Genomic DNA, 18463 nt, shown 5'->3' with positions numbered 1-18463 from the left:
GCCAAAAGTGTTATTTTGAACCAAATTTGTTGTATAATTTAAAATTTAGGTCAAAAATGTAATTTTTGAAATTTGAATAATCTGTTGACCGAGTAAAATGGTCAAAATTAGTACTATTTCTAGCTTTAAGGACTTAATTGACTAAAAAAATTAAATCGATTATGAGGTTTAAATAAAAATTAAAAGAATACATAAATGGTCTTTGTCGGTTGATAAAAAAACAATTACATAAATGATCTCTTAGAGTAAATTTGTGAGCTTAAAAAAACCGAACAATCGTTAAATTTACTGAGATAAGAATCAAAACTCCACAAGTTATCTAAAATTGACCATTGATATACCACTAAACGCTAAACGTTTTTTTTTAACCAAAATCATATTTTTTTTACTGAATAACCATTTTTGCAATTTTGTCTTATATTATACATATCACTGAAGGTTAGGTGTCTCATGGATTGCTCTTGCCAAAGTCTCAAAATACACTCCTAAATTTCGTGGACTCGTCCTTCGCCTAATTCCTAGATAATTAAATATATATGGTCGCATTCAGATTGGGTGGTTCTTCTCAACATCTCCTTCACTTAATTACCCGTTAAAGGTAGAAAAATTCAAAAAAAAAAAAAAAAAAGAAATAAAAGCGCTGTGAAACAACAAATCAGAAGGAGGTCGATTTTATGTCGCTTCTAGCCATTAATGGCAGCTTGTATCTGCTCCAATGTTCTTCCTTTTGTTTCAGGAACCATCTTTATCACAAACACAATCGCACAAGCATTTATCGCGGCGTAAATGATGAATGTCCCTATAAAAGCAATCACACAAGAAAACACATGAATCACACACACAATCACACCTGAAAACGTGGTGCTATGTATATAACTGCTTAATTGGTATCGTGTATATTGTGGCGTAAACTTACCGTATGAACTCCAGCTCAAGAGAAAGTTGAAGGTAAATGAGATTGCCCACGCACCAAACCAGTTTACCAGAGTCGCAAGGCTTCCAGCCGCTCCTTTTATATTGATCGGGAATATCTGGATACAAATTAGCAAGAGTTGTTATTTCCATGGACATGGAATTAATTTAGATATGTGAAAAATTAATGGTACCTCCGACATTATAACCCATGGAATTGCTCCCATTCCAGCTGAAAATGACCCAATATATAACTGTGTTTACGTGTTCAAGAAAACTATTTTAGAGCTAGTATATCAAATTAATAGTTAGTTTTGGTTTTTCAAATATATAGCCTTAGTTTAAAGTTACCAGTATGCCGGTAACAGCAAGTGCAGGTACTGCTGATAGTCCAATTTCATAAGTCTGGTAGAACAAGATGAAGACGTTATACAATTGAACATTATAATTAATTAAGGACTGAAAAATGTTCATTACAAAATGAATAACGAAAAAAATGTTATAAATGAATAAAATGTCAAATGTTACCTTCAAGTAGAAAGAAAGCGCCGTTAATAGACATCCCATAACCAATCCCACTGCCGAAACCTAAAAAAAATATAGTTTTACCTTAAAACGGATCATGGTTATGGTACACCGAACATGACACATTGGGCCTATTTAGTGGACCAGTCCAGTTAAAGCCTGGTCAAGGTCGGTTTGGTTGGGTCATATCTACTCCATTTCTTTTTTATTTAATTAACTACAAAAACTAGAATGTCACGAGTATGCAACACATGAAATTAAAAGGGTCAATAATGGTGCTTGTGTGACCAAATTAATGTGTAGTTAATATGTCGAATGTGTTTTGGTTACCAATAAAAGTGGCTTTCTACCGGCTTTATCTACAAACAGTGCATTTAGCGCAGTAATAACGATCTGTAACAACGCATAGATTATTGTACCAAGATCCGCAGGAAATCCTAAAAAGCAAATAAAGTACAGTACGTAAGCTATCCCTCTGTATTGAAGGATAAATTAAGGTTGAACGCGTCAATGTATATACATAACATACCTGCAGACTCGAAAATGCTGCTCGTGTAGAAACAAATACCATTGATTCCCCCAAATTGTTGGCAAACCATTAGCCCGACTCCTATCTTCAATTCACATCACAAGACAAATTAAAAACAGTAAACTTAAGTAATTGTATGCAAGGCTGAGCATTGGGTCTCGCTAAGAACCGGCTGTGAACCAATCTTGCTGGAGCCGGTTGCAATTTTCTACTTTTAGGACTCGAGACCAGGACAGGACTATATATATATATATATATATATATATATATATATATATATATATATATATATATATATATATATATATATGTGTGTGTGTGTGTTTTGGCAACAAGATGCATGAGCTTACAATGACAGATCGCAAGTATCTTTTCTGAAATAGATCCAATAGTTTGGCTTTCGGAAGCTTTTCAAGTGTTTCTATATAATCCTGTAGTACAATTACGTTAAATGGGTTCAAATCTTTTATTATGTACATGCCTTATAACAAAAGTTAATTCTCGGTGGGTGAAAGTTACAAATTTATGAAACACGAACCTGGATTTCAGCGGCTTCTTCGGATATATCGGCATCTTTCCCCCTAAGTTTCCTAAGTGCAGCCTGAAATTCTTTATGGTTCCCTGTCTTAGCCTGCACGTTTGTCAAACATTGTTTTAATTGCATGTTGATCCTTTTTACAAGTAAGGCAACTTCGGATAGTACTCCATTTTGATATCGGATCGAATTTTTGAATTAGGATATATGCATGCATGGTATGAAAAACAAGCATATGGAAGATCTTACCAGCCATCTTGGAGACTCGGGTATGAAAAACAATCCCGTCACCAAAACAATGCATGGAACAACTCCTGCAATCATACAATAATTTCAGTTCAAGGAGTAACAAAATCATGACTAGTGACCTTTGGCTCATCTGGTACTCGGTCCAAATACCAGGAATTGGTCCCGACTGGTTCTGGATTATAGGATCCGGTTAATTAGGCTTCAAGAGCCAGGTACCCAAATTTTACTAATTTTCTCACTTACAAATTAATGTTATAATTTTAAAAGAGTAATATATAATTAAATAACACAAAATGCAACACAATTTATACAAAATTGTGAGTAGTTAATAATAAATAGTTTGTGTTTTGACCTGTCAAGGCCAATATCCTCCATGGCGTCACGTTTCCAATCACAAAGGAAAGCGACACGGCTGCAACGATCATAAGCTGGATACATGCATGGTATATATTATATACTATAATACATCGCAAATTCAACATAAATTTATTTCATATGTTATATCAAATAGTGATCTCAACCTGATTGGCTGCTGTCAACGAGCCTCGTAGATCTTTTGGCGCGATTTCAGCTATAAACACGGGTACAACATACGAAAATACTCCCATCCCATATCCTGTTGCTAGTCTTCCGATATCCAAAGCCACGGGCCCCTATATATATCGTAATAAAACAAACCTCTTATAATTAGTTTCATGCCATGCATAATTAATTACAATTTCAAAAGGGCACGATTGTACGTACCTCAGCAAAGTAAATCGCTAGCCAACCCACTGAACAGAAAACACTCGATACCCTCAATGCCTGTATGCAGTATGTATGCATGGATCTCGGTTATGATTTTTTGCATTACATACAAGATTCGAACCCCAAATTAATTAAGCATGCACTTACCCCTTTTCGGCCAACAAAATCCGCTATAGGTCCACTTGTGATCGCCCCGATCATTGCACCAAATGTCAAGATTGATCCAAACAATGAGTACTGCAAAAAGCCATATTGTAATTAGATATGTGGAGTCCTTCAACATATATAGAGAAAGATATGATTTCAGCCGCAATCGGTCTCTATTAATTAAAATTTAGAGATTATAACACGTGTGCTGAAACTGAACGTACTAACCTCAGCTAAGGACAGATTTAGATCTTCTGTGATGGCTGATTGAGTAGGCGACGAGTAACCCGCCTGAGAAATAAACAAACATAAACAGGAGTATACATAATTACAAGCAGGTTTAATTTATGGTTTTAGGGTGCAAAATTTAAAACTTACGCATGATCCAAAGGCGAAAGAGCCACAAACAGCAACGAAGGTGCTGAGATAAACCATGAAGTTGCTCTGCTTGATGCTTTCATGTTTTTCATCAACAGTTTGAGCGATGAGTGGGGCTCGGATTTCATCTTGATTCGTATTCGCCATATCAAAATTGTGAAGAAACTAGGATCTAAAATGAAAGCTCTTTAGTTATCTTAGATATATATTGAACTAGTTGCATTTATATATGAAAATGAAGCAAAACAACACAAAAACTGTTCTTTATTTTTTTGAGAGGAATATTATGGACAGCTCGATACAAAACAAGTTTGTTTGTAGTGTTTAAAGATTAGATCGACGGATGTTTTTAAATTTGCACATGGGTTGTTCTTTCTTGGTATCTTGTGTGCATCAATATAATGGCAGTTATCTGGACCTATTGTGAAGTACTGCATGCCACCATCTCAAACTATATAGCGACGCCGACAGATTAGGAGTTTCGAGTTTCAACCAAGGACTTTTTCCTTTTAGACGGATTTCCATTGCACAAAACTTATTTTGTTTTTAGTACATCATAAAGTTTAATAGATTAGCTCAATTATATACAACATTTATTTTACCTATTAAACTCTTCAATGGTCATTCAGCTTCATACATTAAATGTCAACCGCAGAAATGAGGATGTTGAGGTGCTCAGTCGGTAAAACTTTGCTCGACAGAATACCAAACTCGGAGTTCTTTAGGAGTTGCACCAATCTCTGAAAATTAAGAGAAGGTAGACTCCGGTGGTTTCGTCATATCCATAGGAGGCTTCCAATGGCAACAATTACGAGGGTGGAGACAGTGGAGAGTTCAAAGAGGAGAGGACGACCTCAAAGGAAGTGGAAGGATAGTGTTAGGCTAGATATGAAAGAGTTAGGTCTTTCAGAAGACATGACCTCCGATTAGAATGTTTGGAGTCTTAGTACTAGGGTAGCCGAGTAGACTGGGATCCTTTATTTATGTTGTTCTAGTTTGTGTTTTATGTATCGTATTGTACCGGTATTCTTGTATTTGCTTATTGCCTTGTTGTCGGTATTAACTTTCTTCGGTTATATATGTTGAAACTTTGTTCTCTTGTTTTTTTTTTTCTATTTGATGCATTTGCTCATCAACTCTTTGGCATTTGGTGTTTGATGTTGTTTGTTAATAGGTGGGTTTTTATGTGTCGAAGGTCATATATGTGAAGCGAGTTGTTTTTTCATTGACAATTTGGTCTTATACATACATATATTTATACGAGTAATACTCATTCATTTGAAGAGATAGATTATTACTTTTACATTATAGTTTTTATAAATATATATAATAAGAACTATATTTTTTTCCCAAAATACAAATAAAAGTATTTAAGTCAAGCCAGTTATAAAGCTTATTTATTATGTCAAATGTTGCTCTAAAAAACATTATTAATGTCAAACCAATAAAAAAATATCTTAAAAAACATTTTCTAACACGTTTTTTTAATAATTAAACATGTATTATAATTGTTTGAAATATTATTTATTCCTTTCTATTAGGCAAAATAAATAGTTTTCTCATAAAATTAAATTGTTTCAACAAATATTCCATTTTTCGCATTCTTCATCATATCAACCACTAATCTATTGTTTAGACGAATTTATTTTGATTATTAAGATTTTTTAAGTTAATTTAAAGTTTTTGGAATAAAAATATTAAGTTTCCAAAGATCTCGAAAGGGATTAGTTGGTAATTTGCAAGTTGTGTTATGTTGTCGTCATGGCTAATACAAGATCCTTTACCTTTAAAATATGAAATATCTATACACAATTTGCATAGATTTTTGTCATTTTCATTAGTTTAATACTTTTTTAGATCTCAAGTTTTGCAGGCCTGCAAAAAATATATATTAAAAGGCTAGTATGGTTATAGATAATGTGACAAACAAATGCTACTTCGTCTCATAATAGATCATTATTTTAACATGTAATTTATAATTTATTGTTATTAATGAGTGTTGATGTTGATATAAGATATTTGTAGTTGAACACTTCTCTAATGACATGTCACTGTTGAACAAGTGTTAGAACAAACGAATGAACAAAACAGGAAAGTACATTGCCTTAATATATTAAGTTAAAAAAGTACAATGTATCAAATAGGAATAAGATTATGCATCAAATACATTGATGTGCTCAACAATTTTTTTGAAATGCCATAAGATTCAACAAAGTATGCCCAAGAATTGTTGTAGTTTGCACTCAATATATTTCAATTTAGGACAAATTCCCCTACTTAAAAATAGCACCATATTCTAGTTTGCACCCATAGGTAATGGTTCATGTATTTAGTGTGCTCCTTTGCAAAGAAACCAAGTATGATAAATTTAAAAAAAAAAAAAAAAAAAAAAAAAAAAAAAAAAAACTTGTTTGTTCTTTTACTTTTACAAATTGTAACGAATCGAAGTGGAAATTTCCTTCAAAGGCACAATAAATGACATCAGATCGGGTTTCCTCTGTTTACAAAATCCTACTTTACAACATAATATACAAGTGTATGATTCAAACTCATAGCTTAACCACATAAGGTTTCGAGTGGGAAAAAATAAGAATAAAATCATGTAACAGTACCTGTATGAGGTGTGCTATCTGCCACCCGAAAGACGGGCTCCTTCGTGCTGCTCCCTCCTGGTGGAAAATTGTCCATCTATCTCAAACGACTGATACCCTCTTGGAGTAGACAAACGACCCGATCCACTACTACTAACAGATTTCTCGATATCCTCGATTCCGGCTATAAGCGGAATTGGCCTTTCCGGTATTGAAGGAACTGGTAAATCCGTGTCTAACATCTTCAACACCTGATCCATTGTAGGCCGAGCATATAACTGAGGATGAGACGCAAGAACTGCCGCCAACACATACTTCTCCATGATTTCAGGTGAACCACATTCCGGCATACTATCATCGATTACCTCTAAAGGTGTACCTTTTCTCACCATTGACCAAGCCCAATCAGCTAGAAGAACCGGTTGACCATCACCATCCCCAACCCCAATAAGAGCCTTTTTACCACTTAAGAGCTCCAAAAGCACCACCCCAAAGCTATAAACATCACTTCTTTCGGTCAGTTGGCCGTATAACGCGTACTCCGGGGCAACATACCCCATTGTTCCGGCCACCCTGGTGCTCAAATGTGTGGCTCCTTCGGGTGCGAATTTAGCTAGCCCAAAATCAGCAACTTTAGCCTCAAAATTTTCATCCAAGAGTATGTTACTAGCTTTGATGTCTCTGTGAATGATTGCAGGTTGTGCTCCGTAGTGAAGATAGGCCAATCCACGAGCTGTACCCAAAGCGATTTTTCTACGGATCGGCCAACTGAGGTTGGCTCGTGATGAATACTCCCCAAAAAGATGATCATGGAGGCTGCCATTTTTAACCAAATCACAAACGATGATCCGTTGATGACCTTCAAATGAAGTGGTGGCGGTGCAGTATCCTCTCAAACCCACCAGATTTACATGGCGGACGCTCGCGATTACTTCCACTTCGTGTGTGAAACTTGCATCGCCAGCAGCCGAACAGTTCTTGAATCGTTTCAACGCGACTTCGGTTTCATCAGGTAAAACGCCTTTGTATACGTTTCCGTAACCTCCTCTTCCAATTATGTTATCTCTCGAGAAGTTTCTAGTGGCTTCTTTGATATCTTCAATGGTGTATCTGGTTAGCGTTGTGCTTCCGGTAATGGAGTCCAAAGCAGAGACGGTATTGGATTCGTTTCTTGTTCTTCGATTCCTTTTGAGTTTTCTGTTCCGATAGAACAAAAATCCAATTGCAATTCCGAATAGAATGATTGAAACGATAACCACCACGATGACAATTATAAGTGTTTTGTTTTTCTTCTTGGATTTTGATAAAGCGATATCAAGTGAGAATAAGCATGCTGCGGTACCTCTGTCGGTGGGGCCGAATGGATTAACGAAGGCAGCAGCGTAGATGAATGGATAAGCGCGGCAGTCCGTTAGGTTTCCGACGAAGTCGCCGTTAAGGTATGATGCCTGGAGAGTAGAAAGCGCGACGGTGCACGCCGAACAAGAGGAACCAGAGAGCGACTGGTTACAAGCTGAAACGACGGGGTTCAGTGATGATCTAGAAACATGGCTTTCGAATTCTTGACGGGTACTTATATTCATACAACCGGGGACGGCAATCCAGTTCGTTTGGAAGCGGCATGTTTGCCGGAGATCAAAATTGGGGAAAAAGTCATTAGCCAGGATTTGGTATGACGCCCAACATGACTCCGCGGAGTTCAACGGTGGCACGAAAGAGTTTGTACGGAGAAGGTAATCAGCTTCGACCAACCGGAGACCTTGCTGAGCGTAGCGGCAGGCGGTTGCACGATCGGCTGTAGTAGGGCGACGAGAGCCAGCGAGCCGACGGAGTAAGTCAAAGTTCAGAGGACATGAAACGTTGCTGCTTTGTAGTAGAGTCCGGTGGTGGTGGTGCTGCTGCTGGTAGTAGCTGGTGGAGAGTGGGAGTACGGCTAGAAAGAGAAAAGGTAGAAGTAGGTGCTGGTGGTGGATACCCATGGATTCAACTGTCACCTTCAAGTAGAACAAAAGCGCAGTTAATAGACATCCCATTGCTGAAACCTCAAATTAAGAAAAATATAATAGTTTGCAACATGAAATTAAAAGGAGTGCTTGTGTGACCAAATTTGTAGCTAAATGTGTTTTGGTTACCAATAAAAGTGGCTTTCTACCGGCTGTATCTACAAACAGTGCATTTAGAGCGGTAATAACGATCTGTAACAATGCGTAGATTACTGTTCCAAGATCCGCAGGAAATCCTGAAAAGCCAAAGTAAAAAGTATGTTATCGCTCTGTATTTCCGATCACAGCCTCCTATTGGCTGACTTTTTATGTTTTAGTCAATTATTTAGTTGATTTGTTTCCTATTTGAATTATTTTAAAATAATAAGAGATTTAGTGGAAGATAATATTTGTTTACAGAATATAAATCTTAGGAGTATTTTCACTGTAAGATAAATATCATATTAATAGTAGTAAAGTAGTAATGAGTGTATCCTGCAAAGTGCTAATAGATAAAACTTTTGTTTTATTTTTTCTGAAATGACTCAAATAAATTTATATTTGAAAAATAGAGTTTAAGTAAAAACAAAGATTAACTTCATCACAGTATTGAGATAAAGTCAATAAACAAATATATCCAAGTAGCGAGTAGCAAAGACCAGTGCATAGAGTTCTTGAGTTTTCAATGATACCCTGTGTGTAAAAGAATTAAAAGATCAAAGATAGCTGTACGCATTTAGAGTCTATACAATCTGAATAGCAAACTATTTGATTTGACAAGTTTTCTAGAATTTCCCATTTGTTAATACCGTTCTCCATTAATGAAAATGTTACTTGATCAACTGAATTTGAGATGAACAATACAATGGAAGTAAGAAATTTATCTTGGACAAACAACTAAGCATCGTACCATTCTCCATTAATGAAAATGGTAAATGATCAAAGGAATTTATGAACGTTATATGACAACTGAAAGTTCTTAACAAGTCCCATGTAGTGGTACATTCATACTAAAATCTGTAGAGTTTTTGCATTGAGTAAGTACTAGGATTGACAAACAACTAAGCAAATGCGGAGTTTTGTTAGGTCATTTGACATTGCAGAGTCTATCTTTGTCTTGTAAAGCGCAAGGATATGTATTCTAGGTGACTTTAGATGGACTCGCACTGTATATAGTCCATAACAAACCAAAAATGATGTTAGCAAATAACATTTCATCTATATGCTACAATTTCAGTAAAACCACAATTTTCATCAACGAGTAACATCGCCTAACAAATCGATCACCTCATGAATCCTTCGAGTCCAAAAAACCACACTTTCAAATTAAGGAAGGAAAAAAGAAATGAAGTAAAAACCTAATATCATCAGTTGTTCAGTAACTACTCATTGACACCTAGTTCCCGAGTTTACTAAAGGAAAGAAAAGAAAGAGAAGGAAAATATGGAGACAAAAGAAAGGGAGAGGAAGGAAAGGAATAACTACTTTCTTGTTCCCGAGTTCGAATGAAATGGAAGAAAGATTAAAAAAAAATAAAAAATAAAAGGTGTTCCCAAGTTGAAAATTTCGGACGAGAAAGGAAAACAACTTCACGATTTTACCCTTACCTTTTTTTTCCCACCAAACTAACTAATCTTTTGAGGCTAAAAGTTTTATATATTATTGTTAATGATAACTAAAATCATTTTACTAAATAATTTAGTAAACTACAATGTGCATGTTCAGATGCTATTCATGCCAACAAAAAATGAGTATTTTCCACGCTTCATGGTGAAAACGTAGATTAGGACAAATGACTACCAATAATCAAAAATGAGTATTTGTTGCTACTGGTCTATTTAAAAGTTTAGTGGAAAAGGACCATTCTACCCTTAGATGCCCTATAAAGCAATAAGGGCTCATAATGGTTCATTGCATTTATATGGACGACAACATGAATTTACTAGAAAGTTGAAACTGTTTGTATCTGGACTTGAATGAGAGAGTATTGTCAACTCTCCATTTTGACCAAATAAGCAAAAAATTGGCAGATTTTTAACCAATCCAAAACAAAAGTTGAAACTGTTTGTATCTGGACTTGAATGAGAAAATATTGTCAACCCTTGGGTTACAAATTGGTGAAAAAACAACTGGGGATTACCAAAAAAAGATGAGTAACATTCAGATTTTGATTTCCATATCAAGTTGATTCATAGTAACAACTCAAAGAATGCACCTTCATTTGGATTACTCTTGGAAATAATTCATAGAAGTAGACTATATATACTGGATAAACTGAAACCAATTTGAAGTCAATCTAACAGTAATCAAACAAATATTTATACCTAGCTCTGTAAAGTAATTCATAGGAATATATTATATATACCGGATAAAAAAGTTGTCGACAAATGCAAACTACCTTTTCTGTTGCCAAATTGAAAATAAACCCACTAACAACCACCATTAATAATGACATTCAATTGATATATGATCCTACAACAGTAGATGATAAACGAAGAATAGAAGCTTGAGGAAGAAAAACAGAAGAAAACAAAAGTTACCTTGTTGCAGAGACGAACCAGCGGCTTGGAAGATTGCGCAAAAAGCTCCTTGTGGTTGTATACGTGCTGTGTTATTTGATCTCGTTATATAGTTATTTTAGGGGTAATTATGTAATCTGAATATATAAAGATCAAGAGACGATTTCCTTCCTTCCAAATCCCCCCAATTTAGGAAGATTAGGAGAGAAGGGGGAGGCGGAAGCGGCTGGAGGCCGGAGGAAGAGGCTTCGTCAGTTTCGTCGACTGGATGCCAGAGGAGAAGGCTTTGTCGGCGTTGTCGATTGGAGACCGGAGGCGGAGGCGTCTTCGGCCGGAGGCGGAGGGGGAGTCAATGACTTCGTGTAGTTGATGATGTCGTTCGTATTAGCAGAAAAGTGAACGCGATCTACAGGGGCAAAATGGGAACATTAGATCCAATTTTAACTTTTGGGTCAAATGTACTAACAAGAAGTGCAATACTTTTGCAATGTATAATGAGTTTTTTACAAAAACGTGGTACTTATAAAAATAATTTACCAAATGATGGTAGTTTTAAAAATATTTACAAAAAGATGGTAAAAGAATTTAATGGAGTTTTTTACAAAAACGTGGTACTTACAAAAATATAACCTCAATAGCTTATATTTGATTACCAATAAATAAAATGGCCCCACTAGTCCATTTTTAACCTTTTTTCTTCCTTGAGCTTTTCCTTTTGAAACTAAAAATACTTGAAATATAAACTGAAAATCGTAAGTACAAAGCTTAATAAATTCCCCAAATATCGCATAGCATACATACATAAATAAACATATAATGGGCCTCGTCCTTCATCGGGATCCACTCGGTTGTAACATCCGAGTCACCAGATATCTCCCTTGATTTATTAAGTGTTAAATATGGAAACTTTGTGAAAGGCATTACGTTGGGCGTACATAGTGTACGCGTGGAGTACATGATGGAGGCGCGAAACCGCGGGGGGGGGGGGGGGGGGGGGGGGGGGGGGGGAGCCTCGCATACGTTGGGTGTAACCTGTCCAGTTGCAAACCCTAAATTTTAGGGTTTGCACCACATATAAAGACATTAACTCCGTCCAAACCTTATTCCCTCAGCATCCACTGTCCCTAAAGAGTATAAATCGAACCCTAAACCTCTTGCATGCTTTGTGAGCTAATTTGGTGCACTTTTGGGTGATTTTTGGTGGTTTTGAAGAAGAATAAGTTAAAAGAAGGAGCAAGAACGTGGGAAGAGCTTGTAGATCCATGAGTTTAGCATCTTTTCTGACTCATTTGAGGTATCAAGCTTCAAACTTGACCATTGGATGCTTAGTTGTAGTTTTAGGGTGTTTTATGTGACATTTTGACTCCATAGTTGAGATTTCTTGTGTTCTGGTAGTTCCAGCCCACAAGACTTGTCCGTTTGAGCTCTTGGTAGCATTTATAGTCATAAAAATCGACCCTTGATGGTTAAGCCACAACCAGGCAAGTGTTAGATGGTCACAAAGTGTGTTTAAGAACTTAAATCATGTTTTAACCCCCATCCATGCATGCAAAGATATAAAGTTTGTAACTTTATGGTCTAGGACGTCTTAAAGGACCTGGATCTATGTTTTGGACGTTGGGACTTAATGGATTAAGTCAAAAGAAGGACTTTAGGGTGACTGGCAGGAACGTTGGGCGTACCCCCTAGTACGTTGCGCGTTCCGGGTCAGTTTCCCGCTTCTGGTCAAGGCCAGCGTACGTCGGGATGCATGCAAAGCGGTTAACGTGATTTTTGGGCCTTGGGTGATTGGTCCTGGATTTGTTGGGCCTCATGACCCACTGTGGAGTAAGGCTTCTGGTCCTAGACCTAGGATATATGGTATTGGGCCTTAATGGGCCTTGAAACTTAAATGGATGGACTTAGGCTTTAATTTAATTAGGAGTTGGGCCTTGGGAGAAAGAGGCCCAATAGGCCAAGGATTAGGAAACCTTGCATCGGGACATGAATTAGAAGTTTAGGCCATAGGGGAGTTCTATTTGGACCCAAAGACTGACTATGAAATTTATTATGCTTTAGGGAGAGCAGTTACGAGCCAACCGAGGAGTACGATTTCGGCATACACAGTGAGGTGAGTCTCCCTTCGTAGAAATTGTGGGTCAAAGGCACCAATGCCATCCCACTAGTATTGAGATGACTTAGTAATTGTCTTTGTGATAATTATTAAGGTGGTATGTATTGTTTGATGCTTATGTGTGATATACATGATTTATGTGGTAGGGGTAGGGGTGAAATAGACCCCGTAATCGGTTGGAATAAAACCGATGGGTAGGTCGGGCACCCAGGTATGCCTGACATGGGTAGGATGGACACCCCTGTATGTCTAGCATTGGTAGATTGAGCACCTAGGTATGCTCAACAAGGTAGGTCGGGCACCCAAATATGCCTGACAGTATGTTTGTGATTTGTATGTGGTATGGTGGGGGACACTCACTAAGCTTCATGCTTACGATTTTCAATTTTGGTTTCAAGTACTTCCAGCTCGAAGGGGAAAGGGCCGACTTGATTGCATCTTATCACACCATGATTTTCCACATTAGTGATTTTGGGATTATGACTCTGATGGTGATTTTATATGTATTGTTGGATTGCACAACTAAACTATTTTATATTTACGTGGTTTTGGGAAAAACAATGTGGTTTATTTTATGAAATCGATCAACATAAAAATGAAATTTTTGGGTTGTATTTTTAAGGGTGTTACATTTTGGTGTCAGAACCTTGGTTTGAGGGATTCGGACACACCTTCGAGGGTGTCTGGACTCAAACCGAGGGTTTAAGAGATTTTTAAAAGAAAAATATTTTTTCTAAAATTTAAAATAAGGATTTTAGATAAAGAACAAGGAGTGTGATGCGTGCAATCAACCGAGTTCAAGTAAGTTTTACCCAAGATATCATGCATGTTCGTTATTATATATGTTATGATTATGAGAAATGCATGCCAAATTAGGTCTAAGGATCTGGGAAGGATGCCTTCTATGCCTACAGTATGTGTATGAGAATTGCATGCTAGATTAGGGCTAAGGATCTAGGAAGGATGCCTTCTATGCATGTTATATGTGTCTCTTGAACTGCATGCTAGCACTGGTTAGTCAGTGATACGATAGCCTGATTAGGATATGTTTGGTTTTGGTTACTCAATGGTCGAATGTTGCTTGCTTTGTGCTATTAAGAGTTCTAGTTATCTCTAACTAACTAGTAACCGAATACGTTAAGTTACATATTGCGAGGACTAAATAATTTCAGAAGGTTAGGTTTAGCCCTATTGTGCAGCTCTTGTTTGAGTCCAACCGTTGTAGGGAGAGACCTCTCATTCGAAGAATTATCTGGTCCCAGTAATATGTAATGGTGTTTGTGAGCTAGTTAGGGAGAGGTAGCAGGCGCATCTCATGCAGCTCATGGTAAAGAGTGGTTCATAGATTACCCTAGGGTAAGCCTAGGATGAGATTAGTAACATGAGTGATCTGATTGCAAGTTGTATGTGTGGATAGGGAGCGACTTTGGTGACCCAATTCGAACCAAGGGGAAAGTATGGATAGATGTGGAAGGTAGTATGGGCCCATACTACTAAAAGCAGAGGATTCGTACTCGACTCTTGGAGTGTTGCGAGGAACCAGGAGTGGCAGAGTGTGAGATCCTTCGATGATTATGTATAATCCTGAAAATTGTATGGTTTGTTCCAGAATGGCGGTGACATGTCATGGAGCAGGAGGTTCAGGATCTGGGTCCGGTTCGGGTACGAGTTCCGATCCGATTGATGAGGGATTGCGTGAGTTCATTGCATCCGAGATTACGATAGGCGTCATTGAGTCAACCTCGGTGATCTTCGGGTCGATCAAGGAGGGTATCATTGAGTCGATGGAGGATCACCTTAGGGTATTTAGGAGTGACATGGTACTTGTCCAGTCGAGGACTCGTATGCTCTCCTTTAAGGATTCAGGGATGCGGAGCACCAGACTTCTGCGGGGCGAAGGACCCCATTGCAGCCAGACGATGGATAGTGGATATCGAGTGTGCTCAGATGACCAGCTTCTACCCTGAGGGGTCGAAGGTCAGGTTTGTCGTGGGGCTTTTGAGGGATCGAGCTAGGGACTGGTGGGCGGAGGTCGGTTATGCATTGAGAGGCCCACCCATTGCAACCATGACCTGGCTGGATTTCGTGACCCAATTCCAATCCGAGTTTGCACCTGCTGTGGAGATTCAGTAGTTAGCCAGAGAGTTCCTGGACATGAGACAGACGACTGAGACTGTGGCGGAGATCACCGCCAAATTGAAGGAGATGGCTTTGTTGGTGCCATAATATGCAGCTGATGAGGAGATAAAGAAGACTCAATACCATGATATGTTGAGACCATAGATCAGGGAGTTTGTTAGTTATTCAACATGCCCGACACTAGACGACATGATATCTAAGGCACACGAGAGGGAGATTTATATGGAGCATATAGGAAAGAGGAAGGCGGAGTCTGGGCAGACAAGAGGGGTTTATGCGAAGAAACCCAAGGGATTTAACTTGAGGTAGAAGGGACATTAGGTCCGGGGTCGCTGTGGGAAATACGGCAAGCCACATGAAGGAGCTTGTAGGTTGGGGAGCTCAGGCAGCTACAAGTGCGGCAAGACCGGGCACTTTAGCAAGGATTGTACCGCTCCCACTCCTACCATTCCAACATCCGATCTAATTTGCTTCCATTGCAATCAGAAGGGCCACATGAAGGCTCACTATTCGAGCTTATCATCAGGAGCGCCAGTGATGGTGCCGGCTCCAGCTACCCTGCGGATCACAGACGGCCAGCAGCACAAGACGGATGCTCCAGTGGTGAGGAGTCGAGCCTTTCAGTTGACCGTCGAGGAGGCGCGGGCCACACCATATGTGGTGACAGGTATGTTTCTTTCCCTTAACTCTTATTTTACACTATGACAATATTTACATTTTTATATGTCTTGTTTTTGGATCGTTCCTCGATAACAATATTCCTGTTTGGGTGTTATTTGGCTCGGGGACCGCCCAATCTTCCGTATCTCTTGCGCTCTGCAAGAAGTTTCCTGAGTCTTCGAGCATGTTAGACTACCCACTAGAGGTGGAGATTGCAGATGAGTGATTCATTCAGGGATCGAGGGTTCATCGAGGTTGTGTTTTGAGGATGTACGATGAGTGCTACGTTATTGACTTGGTTCCCATCCCTCTGCACGGGAACAAAGTGATAGTAGGGATGGATTTGTTGAGACCCAATGGGTCAGTGATTGATTGTGAGCACCAGCAGCTACAAGTGCGGACCCCAAGTGGGGGAGAGTTGGTGTTCCAGGGGGAGAGAGATCAGCGCAACTCCGTTTTATGTTCGGCTGCCAGGGCCAAACGTTATCTCCATTAGGGTTGCTCGGGGTTTTTCGCTTACTTCATGGATACACAGGAGCAGGTTAGAGCGACGATTGATGAGGTACTGGTTATTAGTGAGTACCCGGATGTATTTCCGGAGGATCTACCTGGGTGCCTCCGGAGAGGCACGTGGAGTTTCGGATTGATCTGGTTCTCGGTGCAGCTCCCATAGCCAAGGCACCATATCGATTGGCCCCACTAGAGATGCAGAAGTTGTCTATGCAGTTGTAGGAGCTGTTAGACAAGGGGTCCATCCAACCGAGTAGCTCGTCGTCGGGTGCACCGATCGTATTCATGAAAAAGAAGGATGGGTTGCATCGTATGTGCGTAGACTATCGGGAATTAAACAAGCTAATGGTGAAGAACCTTTACCCACTCATGAGGATCGATGATCTATTTGACCAGCTTCAGTGTAGTCTTGATTTTCCAAGATCGATCTGCGCTCAGGATACCACCAGATGAGGGTCAGGGAGGTGGATGTGCAGAAGACGACCATCCGGACTCGATATGGGCACTACGAGTTTGTGGTGATGCCTTTTGGGCTCACCAATGCCCCGGCCGCGTTCATGGACCTCATGAACCGCGTGTTTAGGCCGATGTTAGACCAATCGATGATAGTGTTTATTGATGATATCCTTGTTGGGTTTTAGTATACTACAACATCCTATGGTGCACATACAACCCTAAATGCCTTGGATCTATGTTTTCTCTAATTATACATGTAATAGTATTTCCAAAGCATTAAGCTTATAACTAGCATGCAATTGACATAAACAATATGAACTACTATTTTATGTATTGTTGGATTGCACAACTAAACTATTTTATGTTTACGTGCTTTTGGGAAAAACAATGTGGTTTATTTTATGATTGATTAACTTAAAAATGAAATTTTCGGGTTGTATTTTTAAGGGTGTTACATCAGTATACAAGTCTGTCAGTCATCAGGCCCTGCTCAACATATATATAAACATATAAACATTTGAATACATAACACATGCAATAATCATGAAGATACATAACATACAAAATGGTATCGGGCCCCGCTCGGTAAGCATACGAGTACATAACACATGCAAGAGTCACGGAGACATCTAGCATCCTTGTAACATCCCGACTCCTAGGTATGAGTTTTGAAGCATTATGTACATGTTTATGGACCTACTCGACGAGTTGGCTGCCCCAACTCGTCATGTAGAGGCGGGTTAGCCCGCGTGGATTATTGGACCTACTCGACGAGTCGGAGGACCTGGACTCGACCAGTAGGAACTAGAAGATGAAACCCTAATTTTTAGGGTTTGCACCCTATTTACAGGACCTTAAGTCCTTTCCTCTAGTCCCTTACCACCTATTGGCAGACAATATAAACCCTAAACAACTTAGACCTTGTTCTTAAGTGTTTGTGAGGATTAAAGAGTGATTGTGGTGCATTTAGTGAATAAGGCTTGAAGTATAAGGAGATTGGATCAAAGAGGAGCTTATGGATCTGACTCTACTTCATCTTGGCATCATTGTGAATGTAACAAGTCGTTACCTTGGCTTATCTTTAGCTAGATCTCTTCATGCTTAGGTTTAGGGCCATCTTTAGTATATTTGGGAGTCATTTCGAGTATTAGCCATGATCTGAAGTTACAACTTCAGATCTGGACTCCTCCAGGTCTCAAACTCATAAAGCTATCAACTTTATCTCGTATGAACCCCTCACCATGCCCTAAACCTCATTCTAGACTTGGTTTTAGTGTTCTAAGCCTTTAAGACCTTGCATGCACGTAAAGTTTGCAACTTTACGTGGAATTTGTACCTTAGGAAGATGGATCTACAACATGGAGCTTTGGGGCGGCTTAAAAACATCTAGATAAGAAATGGACTGTATAAACTCGACGAGTCGCATAGTCGACTCGGCGAGTCGGATGAAGATTGCCCATATTTGATTCTG

At 38.8% G+C, this 18463-nt stretch overlaps 2 protein-coding genes across 2 annotated transcripts; both read right to left on the bottom strand.

Moving 5' to 3' along the window:
- Nucleotides 1–357: 357 nt before the first annotated feature.
- LOC111886408 (sugar transporter ERD6-like 7) lies at nt 358–4193 on the bottom strand. Its single transcript, XM_023882650.3, has 16 exons — nt 4023–4193; nt 3873–3935; nt 3645–3734; nt 3495–3554; nt 3272–3403; nt 3103–3178; nt 2751–2815; nt 2505–2597; nt 2317–2397; nt 1967–2051; nt 1768–1874; nt 1441–1500; nt 1264–1317; nt 1107–1166; nt 917–1031; nt 358–799 (listed from the first exon to the last, which is right to left on the bottom strand). The coding sequence occupies exons 1-16, from the start codon at nt 4167–4169 to the stop codon at nt 684–686; spliced, it is 1404 nt and encodes a 467-aa protein (XP_023738418.1). The 5' UTR covers nt 4170–4193; the 3' UTR covers nt 358–683.
- A 2261-nt stretch (nt 4194–6454) lies between these two features.
- On the bottom strand, nt 6455–11534 carry LOC111886397 (probable LRR receptor-like serine/threonine-protein kinase RKF3). The gene is made up of 3 exons (XM_023882632.2): nt 11136–11534; nt 8746–8852; nt 6455–8607 (listed from the first exon to the last, which is right to left on the bottom strand). The coding sequence occupies exon 3, from the start codon at nt 8590–8592 to the stop codon at nt 6649–6651; it is 1944 nt and encodes a 647-aa protein (XP_023738400.1). The 5' UTR covers nt 8593–8607; nt 8746–8852; nt 11136–11534; the 3' UTR covers nt 6455–6648.
- Between the last annotated feature and the right edge of the window lie 6929 nt (nt 11535–18463).

This window comes from Lactuca sativa, chromosome 9 (genome assembly GCF_002870075.4).
Source record: "Lactuca sativa cultivar Salinas chromosome 9, Lsat_Salinas_v11, whole genome shotgun sequence".
NCBI lineage: Eukaryota > Viridiplantae > Streptophyta > Magnoliopsida > Asterales > Asteraceae > Lactuca > Lactuca sativa.
Note: the sequence above shows the minus strand (reverse complement) of the source record. Positions and strands in the feature narration are given on the sequence as shown.

Coding starts and splice junctions, on each gene's coding strand:
- LOC111886408 (XM_023882650.3), bottom strand. CDS start 4,169: ATGGCGAATACGAATCAAGATGAAATCCGAGCCCCACTCATCGCTCAA. Junction 2,052..2,316: donor GATACTTGCGATCTGTCATT/GTAAGCTCATGC, acceptor TGTGAATTGAAG/ATAGGAGTCGGGCTAATGGT. Junction 1,032..1,106: donor CATGGGTTATAATGTCGGAG/GTACCATTAATT, acceptor ATTTGTATCCAG/ATATTCCCGATCAATATAAA.
- LOC111886397 (XM_023882632.2), bottom strand. CDS start 8,592: ATGGGTATCCACCACCAGCACCTACTTCTACCTTTTCTCTTTCTAGCC.